The following is a 21,576-nucleotide window of genomic DNA, read 5'->3' as shown; positions in this document are numbered from 1 at the left end:
GATTCTTCCCCTTTTGTTTAACGTTTTTATTTTTGGACTTTTTGGGTTGTTCTTGTATGTACAGTTATAGTCGCACCCACGTATCTCCAGCAATGGGTATACCGTGAACTGAAGTAGGAAACTGGGTATAAATGATATCGTAGAGGTGTGAGAATGTTACTGTTTTATTGGACGGTAATCTATTCGTAGATCCATTTCTCAGCCCAAGAAGACCAGTCGACAACGTCTTTCTTTTCCTTCTCTCCGAACCACAGTTTGATCTCCTTATTGGCAGATTCAACTGAGTCGGATCCATGGATTATGTTGCGTCCTACCTGGATGCAGAAATCACCACGGATTGTTCCTGGTGCTGAATCCTTTGGGTTAGTTTCACCCAGCATAACGCGACCAGTTTTAACCGCATTCAGACCCTCCCAGACCTAATTGAAAGAAAGATACATGGTCAGGAACTGGCTCAAATTTCAACGCACGGAAAAAATCTTTCTGTTTTTAACGTTTCTAAGTTGAGTAACTGGTGAATGGATTTTACAACTTTTTTTATAATTACCATTGGTACGACTGGACCGGAACTCATGTACTTGACAAGACCTGGGAAGAAGGGTCTTGCAGCCAAGTCAGCGTAGTGCTGCTTGAGAAGGTCCTCCGAAGGCTGGAAAATAAATACAATGATCACGATTAATAAGAAAATAAATTACGACGATGAGATTGAACAACCCAAGAAGTATCAGGCCTAAGAATTAGAAAATCATACAAGAGGCAATAGAATTTCGATCAACTGCTGGTTTCATTGATTCTAGAACAAGATCTTGATAAATAAATTGATTATGCGCTGATCGGTTAACGACAGGTCATTTATTACTGCAAGTTTTTAGATAAAAATTGAGAAACTTTTCGACAAACTGAACAAATGTGAAAGTTTCAGGAATGGATACTGTGACTGAAAGAAGCGTCAGATATCGAGGTGAATTATCTTACTCAAAGTTCTTAAATTTTCTCACAATCCAAAATAATTTCCCCCACTAAATTTTCCTAGGTATTTCATCCTTGATCTGGATTGAAAACACAATAAAATGACTCTACTACTAATTAACCTTGGTTGCGTATCGAAGGTCGAGATTATTCCATCCAGTGTGTATACCTATGTGCAGCTGTATCGATTGCCCTGGATAATCCGATTCCATTTGATTAGATCAGAGGTTTATTGTTAGAACTATGATCTGAACGAACAGCGATAAATTGGACTAGATGGCCACGTAAGTATTGAGATCGAACAAAAATGCTCTACTTGAAATATGCCCCTTTCGAGTCAGGCGATGCGTTTGTTTCAACCAATTATCGACATAGTCGAAGGGACATTGTCGCCGCATAAAGTTGGCTCATATGCAACACAAATACCGTAATTTGGTTACGAAATAACGAGGCAGTTAAGGGCAAATATCTCCAGTCGATACAGAGACACCTTGACCACGTGTTGCCTGACAATGATGGCCGCGATGCCAGAGATCATACAGTTCCGAGACTTACCCAGACCATCTTGAGGGCGACGAGCTTGAAGCCTTTTTCCTCAAACCGTTGGATTATCTTTCCTACAAGCCCGCGCTGCACGCCGTCGGGCTTGATCATGATGAAGGTTTGCTCTTTGTTATCGCCCATTGTTATTGTCGGTTATTTAGCAGAGGAAATTGGCAAGGCAACGGGCACAAGAGGCGAGACAAAACTTCGCCGGCGAGCCACAGAAGAGTGAGAACGGGATGACTGCTGTTGCCGTCTCGAAGCCGGGAGGATTCGCTGTTTTCAATCAGGGGCGTACAGTCCAAGGCACGTGAATCGTTTTCACCATCAGGATGGTGAAAATGCCCTCAATACGCGTCGAGCGAAATCGCTACGAAATTAAATTTCTATTCGACGTAAATTCTAAAGCAATCTAATCAGTCGTTAGTGTTTTGTTTCCGAGTCACCAATCAATGTAACAGAATACAAGTCCAACACCCTGCACGAAGTCTTCTCATATTCCTAAATAATTCACCCGAAACATCGAGCCATCATATCGTTCTTGCATGTCATTGCTAGACCACGCCCACAAATTGGATTTCAAAACATTTTGCAAACCTAATAATAGTCGGAAGATAACTAAGCCACGGGCCCCCGAGCTGTTAGATACGAGCCTTCTATTCACCGCCGGAAGTTGACCTGACTCCATGCTTGTCGATACTGACGTCACGTGTCGTTAGCTCGTCACTAAAGTCTCAAACCCAGGCGTACTGCAGTGCTTATAATCAGGTTTAAAACGATTACAGACTTGCTTTTGTTGACTCTGAGTAGCTTAAAGTGAAAATTAGTAATTAACGAGCTCGGACACGAACGAGAATCCGTGAAAGTGATAGTTTTTAAAAATTTGTAACCCGGTGTCTCGACTGAATTCAAAATGGCCGCCGTACAACGATCGCGTTCTTGTTCTGGCTGATGAGGTCATATATCGCGATAGATATTGTTTTCTTTTATCAATTGGCCTGTTAGCGAAGTTGCTGCGTACGTCGAGTACGTCTGTGGATAAAGTTTAATCGTGACGCGACCTTGCGGACGAAGATTCAGCCCACGAAGTATCAGCATCAAGGCTAAACGACGGACCTGGATTGTATTTTTTCCCGCGATTTACGGGATAAAGGAAATTTTCACCGTCACGAGTTCCGATGCAAGCCCAGCAGCAACAGCAAGGACACCAGCAAATTGCCGGAACAAATGTCATACTTAAAATGAATGAAATTCAGCAGTTGTCAACAGTCGGTGAGTCGAACTACTCTTTTTTTCGATGAAGGTTCTGCTGCCTCGGTGCTCCAAATTCCCTTCGACGTTGGGTCAGGAAACTCAGTGTCTAAATTCCGTACCTAAAACGAAAAACAAATAGGGAAGACATGACAACAAAAGACAGTCACGGAAATTTTTTCGGGGCATATTGTTGGGTCAAAATGGCTCCGAGGTGTTCTTTCGATTTACCAATTTACGTGAATGTAGGAATAATTTAAGAATTCCTGTCTATTACTCGAGCCCACGTGACTCTGACGATATAATTTCTCGGCTATTTCGGGATAGGTAAAAGTTTTCCACCAGTTTACTAAATATATATAGATATACAAGTAGACGAGTTATGATTATATCGAATCCAAAATGGCCTCCTCTTACTCCTTGTTATAATTTTGCTGTTACTTCTGTGTGTAATTATTTGCACGAACTAAACCTGCGCAGTTTTATAGATTTCGTATGAGGGAGAAAAGACTCTGCACCTAGCCTTTCATCAATCGTTTTTCCTGTTCTTTATTTTACTCCTTACATTCCCACCACGTGGTTGCCGCAACGCGAGGAGTAATCGACTGGTTCAGTTTTTCGTAAGCCGATCACGCAGTCAGCCGTGAGCTGTACCCGTCCCGTAGAATATCCAACATGTACCCATCTGTCTTGTTTCCATTTGTCATACCATGTTCTCACATTTGGAAATCATTTTGTATTTGCAACTCCGCGGGAATAAATCGCATCTTCATCGTCCGAGCTTCGCTCCGCTGCGCGATAACCACGCGAGGTCGTAATATTGAACTTGGAAATATCCGAGTTGCGCAATTGAGTTGTTCGAACGTTCAGATAAAATTTTCTAGAGGCCTATTCACGCTTGCGAAACTTGCGTTAAAACTGCAAAAAAATTTGCCTGCGGCATTGCAGGTTTGGACACGTGTGGCGGCACGCAAAAATCGATAATCGTTAAAACAAAAATGCTTTTCTAGGACCCGCAATATGGTCATTGATACGTATGGTTATCTGTCACCTGCTGCTCACGATATTGACATAGAGTAACGTCATTGCGGCTTATCGGCATGATGCTCGTACGAGAGATGGTATAAATTCAGCACGAGGTTTGTTGACCCGTCGCTATCCGTCGTTAGTTAAAATCTCGCTAATAATCGGAGGGACAAAGATATAAAAAAAACCACAACGCGTGGTCAGTCGAAAATCTATAGATAGGTACACGAGTCTTCGCACGACGAGAAACTTAATTCTCGTTCAAAATGAACAATATCAATAAAAATGATACTATTACTTGAATTTCACGAATAAAAATAGTACCTAATCGTAGATATTTACAATCAACGCAATTCCAAGTTTTGTATTTCTTCGCTGTAAGAACATCCCAAATGTAAATCCTTCCGAAATACCTAACATTCATTTGTTAATTCTTATCGTTAGCAGTTTCCTTGATCGGAAATCTCTTTGTTCCTTGTCGCAAGTTGATGTTTTCTTTTTTCGTCTTTTTATTTTAGTTTCTTGGTTTTTTTCCGCTATTCCCCTCGCCAGTGAAACTTCTCCCTCCCTTCCTAGCCGTGCGACCGAGCGAAACGGTTGGCTGCTCGCAGCCCGTCGCCACTGTCAAAACCGATGGAATATTCCACTGCGTACTCCACCGACTATGCCATCTGCTCACCGGCCCCGGCAGCGCGGCGAAAGGGGGGTAGGGTCCCCTCGTCCTTTCGTCGGGTTAACCCCTCTTCCCCTCACCGCCAGCAAAGTATCATGATTTCGAGCACCATAGGTCAGAACGCTTTTTGTTGGAAATTTATATTACGTACTTGCAACGCGTCTTACACGAAATTGCATAATCGTTGTTCGCCCGAAGTCTGTATACGTTACGTAGGAACAGCAATGGAACAGTAATTTTAACGAGGTTGAAGTTAGTAAAGTTATCGTAACGAAACGTTGAGAAAAAAATCACTATTTTCTTATTTCTACAATGATTTTTAAGGAACCAGGATTGAAAAATATGAGTTCATTTCATTTTATTGCGGTTTACTGAATTTCAAACAATTCCAAAATTTCGAAATAACGGTTTTTCCTCGTCACAAATCGCGTTTCGATAACGTTACTAACTTCAATACGATGAATTTTACGGGTGAACGACGAGACAAATGACGTACTATCAATTGCCGAAATGCAGGGGGATTTCGGTAAGAGATGTAGGTACATCCTACTTGTTTTTTTTCTTTTCATGCTTTGCTAACAAGATCTTATCAAGTTTGTACGAATGTACGTACCTCTAACGTCTCTTTGTAAGAGAAAATAAAATCTTCGGATCATCATTACGAGTACTCGTTATCGGCAAGGAGATTTAATTTTCATTTGCTTTCTGCGTTTGCCGGCGAACACCAACCGCCTCGACGTGTAGGTTCGGCCCTGTTTCCTCCGTCCTCCCCTCCTTCCAATCCCATCACCTTGCTCACCCCTACTTTGGGCTTTGGCCCCCATCGCACAGAGGCCAGCTAGCATCAAGCGGCTTACAGACGGAGAACGTCGAGTCCGGAATTAAATACGCGGTGTGAAGTTATCCCGAGATTGACGTCGAACTTGTTTCACGGTGTGTTTCACGTCGCGCGTCTTCGTTGTTTCTCGCTCGTTTTTCTCGCGTGCCGGATTTTTGATAAAAAGATAATTAATAAAACTGATTAAGTAGATAAAGAGAATCATCCTCGAGCGCGGTTAAATATGATGAGCAGCCAGGTGCAAAATCGCGGCAACGTAAACAACGATCCGAAGGGTGTTACGGCCGTTAACAGCCTTGTGATTAACCCCGATAGCGGTACTCTACAAAGTATTCACACTCTTCAAAACGGCCAGAACATGTTGGTCGTTACGCAGGACGCACAAGGCAAGGAGGTTCTTGCCGTCGCTGACGAACAAACGATTGTTAACCTCACCCTAGATTCGTATTGTTCGTATTCCATTTCCTCGTTTTTTTTTCTCATCCTTATATCCGTCGCTTTCAAACTGCCTCTTTTTTTTTGTAGTCGCTATAGATTCGACATCACCTTTCAATGTCCGATAATATTTACAGTACTGGTTATAGAAATTCTTACTTTTCATCAATTTTATCGATGGAGATTTATTCCACAAATTTTATCCTGTACCCTCTTTTCTTTCACTTTTCCGGTCACCTCACAGTTGATTAAAATTTTGAATAAAAACATGTGTAGATGCGATTAAATGAACTCAGATTTCAAGTAACAGTTTGTCTCGGTGGAAATTATTCACGCTCCGATTCCTTGTAGCAGAGAAAAAAAAAAAAGATGAAATTGTAACCTCTCTCCAAGTGAACCTAACGAATCGTTTCTGGCCAGATATTTCCGTTCTAAGATTATCCTGCTCAGGGGTTTAAGAATAATTTTTAAATTACTCGAAAATATTTTCTCTGCCAAGAAATACAGTGGAACTTTTTCTTCCTACGTTTGATGAAAGATTTGCAAAAGTTTTTAGATAACTTACTAAAAAGTTAGCGACTATAGTATTCGGAACTACAATGAAATTTCGTCGACTTTTATTCTGGTCAATTCATATTCATGCGTTCTCTTTTCTCATTACAGGGTTGTTGGAATTGGCGCATAGAGAGTACCAGGCAGGAGATTACGAAAATGCGGAAAGACATTGCATGCAGTTATGGAGGCAAGAGACCAACAACACTGGCGTTCTTCTTCTCCTGTCTTCTATTCACTTCCAATGTCGAAGGCTCGATAAGTATGTTTTATGCAAATAAATATTTTGGGAAATATTATACTACTCGGTGTAGTTGAAGGAAATTAGAATTCATATCCAAAGAGAATTGTATATTCATTGTTGACGGCCGACTTGTGAATGCGTTTTTTTTTTTTTTTATTAACCTGAGACCTTTTCTTTTAAGGTCTGCACACTTCAGCTCACTGGCTATAAAGCAAAATCCGTTACTCGCGGAGGCGTACAGCAACTTGGGTAACGTTTTCAAAGAGCGTGGCCAGCTACAAGAGGCTTTGGAAAATTATCGTCATGCTGTCAGGCTCAAGCCCGACTTCATCGATGGGTACATCAATCTCGCAGCTGCATTGGTCGCTGCCGGTGATATGGAACAAGCAGTCCAGGCCTACGTTACCGCTCTGCAATACAATCCCGTAAGTGGATTATCGTTGATTAATTTGAATGTTTTTTCTGTGATTTGTTGTGCTCGAATTAACTGAAAGTTTTTTACGACTCAATAAGTCATTCTTGTATGATTGAAGAAAGAGAACTTGAATACCTGCTGCTGTGTTCGAATACATTGAAAAGAAATTTGTTAATAATATAAATCTTACGGTATTCGAGGCCAGTTTTGTCTAACACATGGTATGCAATTTGTTACAGGATCTCTACTGTGTGCGCAGCGATCTTGGTAATCTTTTGAAAGCATTAGCAAGGCTTGATGAGGCCAAGGTAAGTTGACGTTCAAACCCTGTGTAAGTTTAGACACTAATCCTACACGCTACATCCTATATGTTTTTGTACCACTGTTGAATAGTGCGTAAAACTACACTTGAAGTCGTTTTACGATGATCAAAGTATTGCTACGAATAATTAATTCTCGTGAGTTTAAAATGCGTTGTTGAAACCGTTTTCCAGCTAGCAGAAGCAGGCATTTTCTATTTGTTACTTCGGAGTAAGATTCCTATAAACTTAGAAGCTGTTAAATATAGACATTAACGCGTGTTTTTAATTTTCGGAACTTCAAACTCGTACAAAGGCATATAGGTGTCTCGTGTCTCCTGGTTAGTGTAGTTCTGAGGAATGTGTAGAGCGAATGTTTGTGTATATTTAGCTCATGCAGAAAGCTGTCTTTCTTTGCCACAATAACGATATTATAAAGAAAAGCTGCTGCGCGGCGCGCGATCTGCCATCAAAATAAAAACATGTTTACATTTTCCATTCTCTTGTTTCAGCATTTAACGTTTTGATTGCAGACGAAATATTGTTGTGTACTCTTGCTTTTGGGAATTTTGGGTTTACCATGTTTGACGCCTGTTCGTTGGCAAAAACTTTTTTTCAATTTTTCATTATATTCAACAAATGTTTCAAACTTGCAAGTCCCGAAAAAGGCGGTGGTAAAATTTGTGTCAGACATGGTTAATGGGTTTAGGTTTGTGAAGTTGTTGGAGGAGGCGCGGAAACAACGTCAACAATGCGCGAATTGATGCAACGCCATTAATTACGATCATTCTAAATGGTGCTACAACAATTGATTTCAAATACCTCTTTGTTGATCCTGACAATATTCATCATGCCACTAAAAGATTTTTTTTTTTTCCTAAACACTTGCCACATGCAAGTTGTCACAATGTGTAAAGTAATTTCCTATCTGAAAATAGTCAAATCGATGTGTAGCATGAAACAGGATCAGCAGCGCGCGTGTAGTATGTAAGTTTGTCCTGATTGTTTGTTCCTACAATTTCTGTTTTTTTCTTTTTTTTTTTTTTGTACAGCGCTTTCTTACATCCATACAACGGTTGATTTCAACTGTTTGTATTGGCGCGAGGTTACTTGACAGGATTTTTCGACAGCCATTACTGTGTCACAATTTCATACTCTGCTGAATTTCTAGCTTAATTTATTTTTCAATCACTTAATGCAAAATTGTTTTTATCGGTGAAGAACAATTGTATATCTAACAAATATAACCTGTTAGTAAAAGGGTGAAAATGTGACGCAAGTAATGGCTGACCTAGTCAACGAATCTGCTGCGGCGCGGTGCTTGCGATCTTCGATAAATCTGTGAACTGAATAGAAAGTATGCTTCAAACTGCGTAAAATTAACATTAAACGTTGTATCTTGATAGATGGCTAAACAAAGCTGAGTAAGTTATTCTATGAATATGTCAGACTTACCTTTTGAGCATAAAATTTCAATTCAGAGCATATCGGCAATGAGGGAAGTTTTCTGCAACTATTATCGCCATTCCCAAGAACTCACTAGCATCTCATTATTCCAACTTCCATCTCCATCAGCCACCTTTTAAAACAAGTCAGAAAGATAGATTTTTTTTTTTTTCGTCAACTTATTGAGCTAGAATTTGAAAAAAATTGCCTAGTAATTTGATTTTAAAAGAAAATATTTTGACAGCTCAGCAGTCGAACCGATATCCTAAAATTTAAATTCCGAGTCTAGCATTCAAGTTTATTTTATCTAATTTATCATACTTAGTGACCTTACAATTACATATTCCGATCAGAAAAAATAATGACAATAAGTTCGACTTGATGAAATAAATAACTACAATAGTTTTTCTTCGTCACAGTTGCCAATTTAAAATCTTTATTTACCTTCTTTTTTTTTCTCAAGAATTTGTGTAAATAATAATATCAAAGTAGAGTATTAATTGAGATTCCTCTTTGTTCGCTGATTATTGTGAAAAAAAATAAATTAAAAATTTGAAAACACAAAAGCAAAACTTAAATTATGAGCAACTAAAAAAAAAGTTGAGGTAATATAGTAGTGAAAAGAGATTAACGCAGCTGTCTTGTTGTTGTGGATGGAATGAACAGCTCTAGGAGGGGAGATCGGCGCTATGCAAATGGTCGGTATCCGTGCTGGTTACTTCGTCAAAGGGTGAAAATCTGAATCTGGTTATTCAGTAACACACTCTCAGTCTATGTTTATTATGAGAGATTTCGACCCATACCTACCATCAACCTACCGAAGGGTACTCTGAAGGTAAAGTAGCTCCCGCGGCCGGTCTCTATCCCATCCCAATACTTTCCATCGACAAAAGCTTGATCCTCAAGTCGAAAAAGTATCCAATATCTTTCCGCGCTCGTCGTAACTGTCTGAAAAAACTTTGTTAATTACAATTGCTTACTTTTATTGCAACCGTCAAACTTTGGTGGCAAGAGATTAATCTTTGTCAAGAAAAAGCACTGAAATTGAATTGAATATCGAATTCTCCGCAGTTAAAACGAATGAGCAAACACTTGATTATCAAGTGAAATGGAAATGTATTGAATACTTGTAAGACTTGGATGTCGGCTGCTTTGTCTCGTCTCGTTCCGTTTCGCATAAACGTCCACAGTTCAGGAAGCCTTGCCTGTTTAGAGACCGAGCCAACTGAAAATCCTGTTTTTAAAAAATTTATTTCATAGGCACGGAATTATAATGTTTTTAACGCTGCCCACACCTCTCTGCGTGCGCGACTCATACTCATGCTTTTTGAATGGAGCGTCATTGTATTTTATCGAATGATGTTATTTTTTGGCGGGAAAAGTGGATATTTTAATTGATATAAAAGGACTGAGAGTTTGATTTTTTCTTCCAAACTTGTGATTCTATCAAATTCTCTAGCAAGTAACTGTCATTTTTCTCTTCTATCTGTTTTCAAGTTGTCGTTACTACTAAACGAACAATGTCAAAGCGTTGGCTGACTTGTAATCAACAGTCCGACGATTACAATTTTTTGTCTGGTGATTGATAGATTCAAAATTTTGTATCACATGAAGATTTTTATCGAATCTCTGAAAAGCCGATAAAATCAGTCGCAACGTAAAATCTATAGAATGAAATGAAGTATAATGTAAAATTCACTGTTCGTAGCGCCAGTTTTTTCTCCATTGTATTGAATGCAACACAGATAGATGATAAAAAAAATCAAATGATTAGTATATTGGTGCCAACTATTCCGCCGGACGCATTCCGGAGAATCTTTAGCACCACGTTTATATGACGCTTCAAGCGCGTTGTTTGTTTACGTATACCTTTCACTAATATTCTGTAGATATTGTTTCTGGTGATGAAATAATGGAAATATATTTATACATATATTACTATACGAAAGGAGATATCTCGTATTCTCTGAAAGAAGCTTGTCGCTGTGAGAAAAATACAAATGTGATATTTTTTTCACCATACTTGTTGCGCGCATCGCAACAATTATCGCCTCATCAGAGAATCGCAGACTATTTCTAACCATACGTATTTCTGTTTTAGGTATGGTCTAAACCTGTGTAGACTCACAACTCGAAACTGTAAACAATGAACGGTTCTTATTTTATCGTCACACTCGCGTAGCGCAACTTGGAATTTATATGTCACGTATTATTTAATCGATATCGCTACTACAGACAGGTTTAACTAATTAACCAAATATAACTTCTCACTTCTTATCCGTACTTAAGTAAAGTTCTAAGCACGTAACACCGAGTGTGACAACGATGCCACATACTTGGATTGTAGAGTTGATCGTACACAAAACATGTGAAATACTGTGTTTCATCATTGCGATTTATGGATTATTTTCTTTCTTTTTTTTTTCCAAATTTTGTTTGTTTCTTTTTTTTAAATATATTTTACAAGCTTCTCGACATTGTCTTGTGCTCGCCAAAAATCATCGATTTTTCAACATCAATTTTTCCTCACTATATTATCTCATACTTTATCCTATCGTTGTTTCTATTCTTCGTGTGTGTGTCTATATATCTTTTGGAAAAATTTGTTTAATCTCAATTAAACGAGATTCACTTTTTCTCTTCTAACAATTGTCGCGTTATCTCAGAGTTCCAGTTTCTTGTTGTAAAATAAGCATTCACTATCGGGCGGTGAAAAACTTACAGCTAAAAATGAGTCGAGCGGATCTAAAAAATCATAGAGCCACAACACAATAATTGAATCCGGATTACTGCAGCCCCTGTTATGTATAATGATGTAAATAATGATAAAGCGGTGCGCAGTGGTTGTATGGTGTAAGGATTTAGCTCGACTTTTTTACTTTCTGTCATTCGAATTGTTATCGAGAGTTATTACTCTGTACGATAATTTTGGCGAGTTCGATACTTGGGAAGCAGCTGTGCGCGGGGGAAAAGAGAAAGAAAGAAAGATAGCAAGCGAGAAAGTAAGAAAGCAAGCGAGAAAGAGAAAAAGAGAGAGGTTGGGCAAATGGCGCGGCGCATCAATAACTGAATCGCGAATATTATTTACTAATATATTTTCCCCTTTTTCTTTTTTTCATCTCTAGGCTTGCTACCTGAAGGCCATCGAAACCAGACCTGATTTCGCTGTGGCTTGGAGCAATCTTGGCTGCGTCTTTAATGCTCAGGGTGAAATATGGCTGGCAATACATCACTTCGAGAAGGCTGTCGCTTTGGATCCTAATTTTTTGGACGCTTACATCAATCTTGGCAACGTATTGAAGGAGGCAAGAATATTCGACAGGTAAGACGATGAAGTTTTTAACTTTGTTATACATTTATCCAACAACTAACGTACTCTCAACTTTATTGTTGTCTGCGTAATTGACAAGTAACGCAAAACCAGCAATATTTTTTAAATTGGGATTGTGAAGCGCGTGGATTGTGTACGTGTAGTTGATTAGCAACTTTCCGCGATGGAATGAAATATTATGTATACTGAAAGAATTTTCAATTCATCTCTTCTCATTCTTTATGTGGAAATTCACAGCTCTCTATCTATCTAATTTTCAACACGTTTTATTATTAAATCGGAGTCTAGAATACGGTAGCGGAATCCACAATGAAGAAGAAGGTAGAAAAGTTGTGGATGTGTTTTGTCGCAGAGAGAATATAAAAAGGCGAGCGGATGTGACGGAAAAAAAAAAACAAAAAAAAAAATAGAATGAAAATTGAAAGATGGGAGGAACGTGAGCGGTTTTAGATCTTATAAAGTGAACGGAAGAAAGGAAGAAAGAAAAAAAAAAGCACGGTCGTATCGTGCGAGGAATAATTTTTTTTTTTAGAACTTCAAGGCACGAAGTCCCTAGCTTGCTAAATTTCCTTGTAATCCTCGACAAAAACGCCCTCGAGATATTTTATTTTACAGTTTTATAACACCGCGTTCGTTCTCCTTAGTTTCGTACGCGGTCTGAATATAATAACGCAAAGTAAACCCTACGTTTCAGGATTTTATTACTTTACCTCTGCTGCTACTACTCACTAAATCAAGCTAATCTCTAATCGCATTTACGGCCTGCAGGCACTGCGGGAAAAATACTAACAATAACTCGCAGATGTGGTGATTTAAAGATTTATTTTTAAACAACGACGCTTTTTTTCATTAAAAAAAATGACGCATTTCTCTGGCTGCTTTTAATTCTCTTCTTAGACGTTGTCCAATCCTGTGTGCATGTATGTGTGTACAAAATGTACCTACTCTTCATTTTCTAAATCGATGAATAACTTTCTCTCTCCGGTTTATATACTTATAATTGTAATTATACCCCGATATTGTGATAACTTTTTTCTTGTTTAATATTCTCCTCGAGAACATAATGTAGATAAGTTATTAATTTAATTTCGAAGTGCTGTAAAAGAAAGGCGAGAGATTGCCTGATGAATTATTTAGGTGACTGTAGGCGGCGCGAAGCCGGATAAGTTTCGACGTATAAGACGGAAAAATACACCAGAAATAGGAATCGAAAGAATTTTATTATTCCGATAAAGGGGATGGTGCGAATAAACGTGAAAGACAATGTACGTACATATGACTATCGCCCCCATTCGTGACGGAGAACGATATCGAACCTCTGTAAATGTCAGCGTGGAATAGCGATCATTGGTCAATGAAGAGTCGGATATTGCCTCATGAAAAACTGAAAGTAGTATTCAGGGAAGAAGAATTAACGACAGTAAAATGCGGTGATTGAAGCGTTATTTTAGTCGGTTAGTTGGAAAATTTTTACGGAAAGAAAAAAGAGAGGGAAAAAATGAGGACGAATTTGGTAACGTTATTTAAATTACGAAAATCCGTGATTTCGTAATTTTAGGAATCTCTGAAACGCAGTAAATTATAATAAGGCAAAAGTTTGTCATATTTTAAAAATTTAGCCACGTCAAAGTCACTAGAAAATTGCAAAATAGTGATTTTTTTTCCCCTCAATGTTTCGTTACGCTAATGTTACTAACTTCAGCCTCTTGGGGGCAAAAAGGCGATTGTAACGACTGGTTGTTCATCTATTTACACTCTTGAAGAGGTACACGATTCAAACGCAGCAATTTTGTTACTTAAAAGCAACCTTATCCTCCTTCTTTCTTCTATTTACCGTCTTCACTTCGTGCAGAAGGAAACATTCCTTATTCTATAAAGTCGATTTTTATCACTTTTGGACCGTGAGTTTTGTCCCCCTGAAGCGCATGGGACTGAAATTAGTAACGAACTAGCGTTACCAAATATTGGGGTAATAAAATCACTATTTTGCAATTTTGTCGCGACTGAAGTGGCTAAATTTTGAAAATGTGAATTACTTTTGCCTTGTTGTAATTTACTGCGTTTCAGAGATTCCGAAAAATACGAAATAACGGATTTTCCGAAATACGAATCACTACAATAATAACCTTGCTAATACTTGACTCTGAAGAATGCTTGCGTCATCTCGAAGTTCACTCTTTATACATGTATCCATGTATGTACGACTATGTATTATATGCATAGAGGTATTTCGCGAAGTTGAAGTAAAGCTACACATGCGTGACGCATGCGAAAAGAGAAAAGGACAAATACGATGTATATCACGTGACTCGAGACGGTTAGACAAAGTTGAGAACTGAGTCGGGTGATATGTAATTCATAGAATATATTTTCTTATTTTCATACGAATGAAAGCTCCGTGGTATATATTATTCACGACGATGATGATACCCACGTCGAATGAACTTTATCGAGAAAATAAATTCCGGACAATTCTTTTGCTTCTTTCTTTTTTTTTTCTTCTCTTGCTCTTCATTTTTCGGCCTCGGGTCGTTTTCAGGATACGTCTCGCACTTGTCAGGTTGATTATTATGATATCCGACCAGTCAATCGATCGATTTGAAGACTACGAACGCCGTCTGATTGAGTTGAGGGGAAAAAAGCACATCCAACATCTGATGAGATAGTACTTTATACTCTATGACGAATGGATCTCATCGTCTGAATCGAAAATTAGAGAACACGAGATTGCAGAATATTTTTTTAGAAAATTTTTTGGCATCTGTTCAATGAGTGAAGTTAGTCAAAGAACTTTAGAATCGGATAAAAATCCCAGAGCTTAAACATTTTCACGTTTTCCATTACATTTAGAACCTTTTCTCAAATTTTCGACATCTTAGATTGTCTCGATCAAATTTCTTCGGATTCATTTCTCTCTCATAGTAGGTCTGTTTAATGATTCGCGTGAACATAGTGATAGTCACAAATGATATTGCTGGCGATATTTTACTTAAAATGTTCCGTTTTTCCTTCCAACTTTTAATTGAAACAATCGAGGCCGTTCATCTTTAAGCGATTCTGGTCGCTTCTCTGTCTGGTCTCCAATAAAATGGTTATTTACCGCGAGAAATACACACACACACACACACTGTGTTTCTTTTTATCTTTGCTATCTTAATTTGGGAACCGCCACTAAATCTGTAACAATAGGTACCCTAGGTAACAAACTACCTCAGTATAATACCGTTTGCCTTTTACATCCACAAAGCGATTGTAAGACATATAGCAGACAAGTGGTCTACATGAAATGGATTGCACGTTAAGGGTTGAACCGTGTTTCCTCGAGGGGACGGTTTCTCGATCGACTGTTTGGTCTCTGGAGTCTAAGGACTTATTGGCAAAGCACTCGAGGTTTCTACGAGGATGAGATTGAGCGGTCCGAGAGTTGCGGCTTGGGGATGGTCTCTCACCCTGTACGTAATTGAATGTCCTTCTTCTATACTTGCCTATTCAACAACCGCGATTATATCGCTCTCTTTGCCTACCAGGGACCGACCCTTACGTCATGTATAATACATGGTCATTTGGGTTTATGGTCTCTGTATATATCAACGTAAACTTTTTTTTTTTCATCTCAATGCAGAGCGTTAAACTTTTGATTACATAAGCCTCAAGTTAGGTATATGGGTAATAAAATCGCGCTAAAGTTCCATGGAGGATATCCATCTCAGACTTCGTTTAGGCACAGGGTACCGAAGATACAGAACGAAAAAAGCTCTTATCTTCTGTTCGAATCGGATGAACCCGCTTTGATTCAATTCTGCAACCCTCGGTCTCTTATTCAATAGCTGGGAATACTTGTATCCGGTTATTGGATCAGTACGAAAAATCTCTTCATCTGGAAAAATATCTATTGACTGGAAACAAGGTTTACACAACCCATACTCAATATCGATACATTATTGTCTTTATCTTTGAAATTCTAATCGAAATGTACACTTACTTTTTCATCGAGGAAATAGGTTTCATTTTTGAGATGTGGTAGGTAGACTGAAATAAATTCCATTCTCAAAGTTACTGGAATATTCTGTCAACATTAGTATCAACCATCATGAAAAATACTACTATTATACTACTAAGTAACAGGTACCAGATTTTTCACAAGTTATAGAACTAGAAAACTAATTTTCATTTTCTATCCAGAACTACAATGGTGCAAATAATAATAAGCAAGACAAAAAACATTAGTTTGATAATGAACTTTATTATTAAATTTTGTCTTCATGTTTGAATCACACTCCAACCTCAAAATTTTTTTGATACCGTTATAAACTTGTCGTTAAATAATCAAACAAACGATCGGCTTTGTTCGAATCAGCTCGGCAATTTCCGGAATAAGATGGAAACGGCGCTAATATCTGCGTGCGACTTGCATGGTGTACCTCTCGGTCAATCAATTGTCAACCCTTAGTCACAGAGAAATGGCGCCAGATTCAAAAACGTATATTCGCATTCGCTAATACTTAAAAATTTAACATTCGTTACATCGCTACTACGAACACCCTTTGAAAGACTGGCTTTGGTTCTCTACGGAAAGCTCGAGTTGGGGTGCAGGAAAATTGTAGCCTGCAGCCTCCGGGCTTCTGTTCATTCTGTGGTCTTCGGTCTTTTCTCTCTCTCTCTCTCTCTCTCTCCGCTCTCTTTCTCTTCTCTCTCGCTTTCTCTCTCTCTGACACGAGAGATGACGGCGTCGCGACATCGGTCGCCAGTTCGCCAATACCTACCCTCCTCGAAGCTTATGACCCAGCAGCCGAGCGGTGGCAAGGGCGATACCTACACTCCTCGAATCAATAACGCCGATCTCCGGGCTGCGGGTAACAGGAGGCCAGGAAACCCAGCAACATTCCTTTCCTCCTTCATGGCTTAGTCACCCGAATAGGAGAAGAGTGCAGTTCGACGAAAGCTTGAAACGCACATTCCGTTTCCACGATACGAACCTGTACGGTGTTGTTTAACCATCTGGTATCTCAACGATTCACTGACTCGATTAATCGTGTAACAGGCAGAATTTTCTTCAACCGTAGAAAATTTGCTGTAAACGAATATACCTGTTATTTCGGAATTTTCGAAACGATAGGGAGAAAGATTAAACGTAAAGTTTGAAAATATGGTAAATCCTCGGGCGATTTCGAATTTCTGATTTATTACGATCTCTCATCTCAAGACTGGCGTATTTCAATAGAATAATATATTGTGTAACCAGAAGGAAACTGTATTTTCGTAGGTGAGACGAAGACGAATATTGAAAATACTCGAGGCGAAAAGACCGTCGCCTAATTGTTGCACGCGATTCTTTACATAACGAGAGTACGTTACGCGTTTTTTCACCCAGCACGAAATTGAGGTTAGGGTTGCGTAATGTCAGATTTGTTTGCAACAGCGCATGCGCGTAGTGCAGAAATAACCACTTTTAATTCCTAGGACTTAAAAGTGGTATTTTCTCTACTCCGCGCATGCACATTCGCAGACTCGCACGACCGTCACAGAAACTGTTACTTTGCGTACGGAAAACACGCATGGAAAAACGCGTAAACCATGCTCGCGTTGTATAAATAAAAACGGCTGAACACCGAACAATTTTCATATCATTACGTATCACGACAGCTATACAAGGCAAATTTTCGAGAGAACGGGCTTGACAAGAACCTTTCGCAAGATGTAAATGTTGGAAAATCTCCAACGGGAATTTATGTTTCCTGCGTAAAAGAAATTCGAGACTGTAAACTTTCGTTGAAAAAAAAAAAAACAACAATAACAATATAAAGTTAATAAATTCTCTATCTAACTTGCGAAAAAGGTATCGAGAAAACTAGCTGTTACCGAACCTATAAATCGACGTTGGAAAATTTATGTGTAAGAAATAGAAAATTTTTTTCTGATCGAAACCTCTTTATCATCGTGTGTCTCTTCTCCCTTTCCCAGAGGGGAAGTATAATATATTCTTTGGCACCGACACCGCCGGCTTTTGTCAGGTTCAAAACCACGCCCGTGAACCTTCGATTCGTTCGGGTCGTATAGTCGCGGTTTACACCGTCAGACGACGAGAGATTCGAGGGATAATGGCGCGCTGCGTATGTGAATCTTGGAGCTTGTAACCAGCTGGATTGTAACCAGATCCAGTGCTCGGCTTCCCTAAACCGTTGATCTCACGATGTCTACCCTTCCTTCCGCCTACCGATGTTTCAGGGTTAATTTATTGGACGTAAAATTTTTGAGACTCGACGCGGAAGCGACTCCTCTTTGAAGATTTCGCTACTCATGGAACTTAATTTATTCCAACAATTTGTTGGACGGCAAATTTTTATTGCAGTCGAGAGGAAGAAGATTAGCGTTGACTCGCTTGTCTCGCGGAATATCTCTTGTACAATATACAATAGGAATTCGTGAAATGCTAAAAATTTCTTGGCTCTTATTGCGAATTCCATTCCTTTTCTCTCTTTCTATTTCTTTCTCTTTGCAGATTCTGCATAAATCTAAAATTCCATTATTCAGAGAGAACCGTATTGGGGTTGGATTTATGTCGATAGACGAATCGCAGTTTTGGTTCTTTTTTAATACATACGGTGACCAATCAATTACATGTGCGAAGCGAGGTGTGGTTCAGTTTCTCTCTATCGGCAATTCACGAATTATTCTCGAGTTTATATTTTTTATACCCTCGCATTGGTACGAGTTCAGTTTTTACAACCAACTTTACCGAGACCAATGAATAAGGTGAAATGCTGCTTTTTACCAGTGCTTGCCAATGAAACGTTAAAACTAACCTCGATAATACACCATTACACGTGTCATATATAAAAACAGTATATTTGGCAAACTCTTTGAGCGGAGGGTAAGAATAAGGATGCTAGTCTGCTGAGACGAGTTTCTTCATCGTCGTATAATTTGGAGGACACTCGTAAATCTTTGCAGAAGTGTTAATATTTCCGTAGAAATTACATCATTTCAGCCGTAGCTAACCAAGGTTATATAAAGGGGTGACGTATGCATACTTTATATCACCATCTTCCTCTTCCCTGGGACTTATTACTATTATCACTATTATTATTGTTGTTGTTATCATCGTCATTCTCTTCGTGTATAATAAGGGACGGTCAACGTGTCGGTTATTTATCTACTACTACGCCTGTCATTGTCGCACCGGACTTGTAAATGTTTCTCTCTCTTTCTCTCTCTGCGCGATGTTGGTGTGACTTTATCGTAAGTTTCCTTGAAAGTTATCCCGATAGTGAAAGTCGCATGTTTTGAAAGGCTTGCGATAAGGGAAACTAAGATACGCCGAAGGAAATTTCTAGCTTTTAATTCAATTTTTATCATTACCAAAAAAGTACAGTTACGCGTGTAAAATGAAAATTAGTTTCGTAGCTGTAATCTGAAAATCTTATCTTTTTTTATTACGGTCACTTGTACTATAAATTTTTATTTTATTTTTATTTTTTTCCCCTTTCTAAAACTTCTTTCATCATAACTATAAGAAAATATCGTATTATTCTCAGTCGAAGAGTACGAGGAAATTTTCCACTTATCAAGAGAGATCTTCTACAATAGAGCAGAAATTCTCTGAGTGATGTATAATTATTAGATTATTTATTTTTTGTTTTCTCTCTCTTTCGCTCTTTTTCGCCTCGTTCTTCCACATCCTATGCCGCGTGTTCTTTGAAATTCAACGCTCGTCGATATCCAGAATTTTTTTTATTTTTGTCTTCATGTCTCGAAATAATCAGAGCATATAATTATACTACGTAGTCAATTTTTACGGCACCTTGTCAACCGTTCAAAGAGGTTGTCCGGCGACAAATGGATACTCCTTTTGAGAAAAAATTTTGAAAGAAGAAAAGACTGAAATATTCGTCGATTTTGATGAATTTTGAAGCGTCAAATTTACAACTCGAAAATTATTCGACAAGACCATTTCTACCGCAAATTACATTGTTCATTTCATTTCTAATGATCTCAAGTCATTCCTTTTTTATATCCCGAATTGAGCCGTTCTTAGCCAATGACTAGCTATTTGTTTTTAGCCGAGTTTACGTTTATATTTTCTTTTTCTTATAGCATTCTTTTTATTTTTTTCATAATATATAGTTTCAGAGTAATTAACAGTTGTCTTAACAAATAAATTTCAAACGCACAAATTTTTCCATATAAAAACTCGACTGCTTGGCGGGGTGTGTTAGAGTTGTAATACCGGAAAATTTCGGGGATTTAGCCAGATTTTCTTTTTATATATGTCGATTACTTTATGGACGGGGGGGCAGATTCCGACATGACCAAAATAAGAATCACCCTAAATTCTATATAACGGAAAGAATTACGCTTTCGTGTTTTTCCGAAACTGTTTACCTCGGCGGGAATATCGATGCGGAAAGTGATTCGGTATACGTGATACGAAAACACTCGGGCATATATATTGTGCGTAAGGTGTATAAATGTATATACGTATATATAAGTATAGATATGTTACCCCCGGCGGCCATTTACTCGGGAATAATTAACTTTCCGGTCTTCGGAGGATTTAAGGAGCGGCTTTACGCCCCGCTGCACGATTTATCATCGACAAATATTTCCTTTCATTCGTTAGCAGTGGCATACCGAGGTTCACAAAATTAATCCGGCGAGTGCCGTTTATACGTAGGTAGAATTTTCATTGAATTTTCGAATCTGAAAACATCCCAAAGCGCAAAATTCCGAAAGGGCGTAAGTCCGACAAGTCAAGGTTCCGAAAGTGCGTGAATGAGAAAATTTACATATCTGAAACATCGAAATTCCGAACGATCGAAGGTTTTCATTCGGTTCCTCAAATTTCTGGCTCGGTGAAATACTTTCTTCGTTTTGGATTTTGCATATTTTTACTTTCGAAATAATATGGAACCTAATTTTCATTTTTTGATTGATTTATCAACATATCATTTACGTCCTTTTCTTCTCTTTTCTATTTTTTTTTTTTTTTTCTACTGCCTTTTACCATGGAAAAACCATTCGGAAGCATGAATTTGTATATTGATTCAGGGATCTTTGTGTCTTTCGCGAACTTCTCTCTGTACCCAAGAATTTAATTCTTTGCTCGTGTATGCGTGTATGCGTTATTTTTTTATATTTTATATTTTATATTATTACCCTGCATACTTTTCGATGCATGAATATTTATAGAGAGGTGAAAATTTTTTTCCATCAATTTTCCGCTTGCCTGCCGGCGGCGATGCTTTTTATCCTCGAACCTTTATTTCTCTTGAAAATTTCATTTTTCCCCTACACGTATGAGTTATCATTTTATGTAGATGAAAATTTTCTCTTCATTTATTTTTCCGCTCCACACGTTTTTTCGGACAATTCGTAACCCGCATATACAAAATCGAAAGTAAACAATATGGCAAACATTGCGATGTAAAAACTACGTACAAAATCAAATCATTCGCTCTTCTCATATTTATTACATACTTGATTCTTCTCTATTACACTTTATATATATATATATATATATATATATATATATCTAGCCTATCTATATCCAACAT

General features: G+C 38.3%; 2 protein-coding genes across 4 annotated transcripts in view; one reads left to right on the top strand and one right to left on the bottom strand.

Moving 5' to 3' along the window:
* Window positions 1-11: 11 nt before the first annotated feature.
* LOC124174623 (nucleoside diphosphate kinase) lies at window positions 12-1,769 on the bottom strand. The gene is made up of 3 exons (XM_046553922.1): window positions 1,525-1,769; window positions 548-649; window positions 12-419 (listed from the first exon to the last, which is right to left on the bottom strand). Exons 1-3 carry the CDS (start codon window positions 1,651-1,653, stop codon window positions 180-182), a joined length of 471 nt encoding a protein of 156 aa, XP_046409878.1. The 5' UTR covers window positions 1,654-1,769; the 3' UTR covers window positions 12-179.
* Window positions 1,770-2,131: 362 nt separating this feature from the next.
* The window catches only part of LOC124174604 (UDP-N-acetylglucosamine--peptide N-acetylglucosaminyltransferase 110 kDa subunit), a 38,188-nt gene continuing 18,743 nt past the window's right edge, over window positions 2,132-21,576 (top strand). The window contains exons 1-5 of one of the 3 annotated variants that reach the window (XM_046553855.1): window positions 2,132-2,784; window positions 6,399-6,549; window positions 6,713-6,956; window positions 7,186-7,254; window positions 11,817-12,013. In XM_046553855.1, the coding sequence (XP_046409811.1) occupies window positions 2,691-2,784; window positions 6,399-6,549; window positions 6,713-6,956; window positions 7,186-7,254; window positions 11,817-12,013 (755 nt within the window). In that variant the 5' untranslated portion in view covers window positions 2,132-2,690. Of the gene's footprint in view, window positions 2,785-5,294; window positions 5,750-6,398; window positions 6,550-6,712; window positions 6,957-7,185; window positions 7,255-11,816; window positions 12,014-21,576 lie in introns of those variants that run through there. The other 2 variants (XM_046553854.1, XM_046553853.1) reach the window with 2 other exon arrangements.

The sequence above is a fragment of the Neodiprion fabricii genome, chromosome 2 (assembly GCF_021155785.1).
Source record: "Neodiprion fabricii isolate iyNeoFabr1 chromosome 2, iyNeoFabr1.1, whole genome shotgun sequence".
In the NCBI taxonomy this organism is placed as follows: Eukaryota; Metazoa; Arthropoda; class Insecta; order Hymenoptera; family Diprionidae; genus Neodiprion; species Neodiprion fabricii.
The sequence above is the reverse complement of the archived record's forward strand: the minus strand, read 5'-3'. Positions and strand labels throughout refer to the sequence as shown.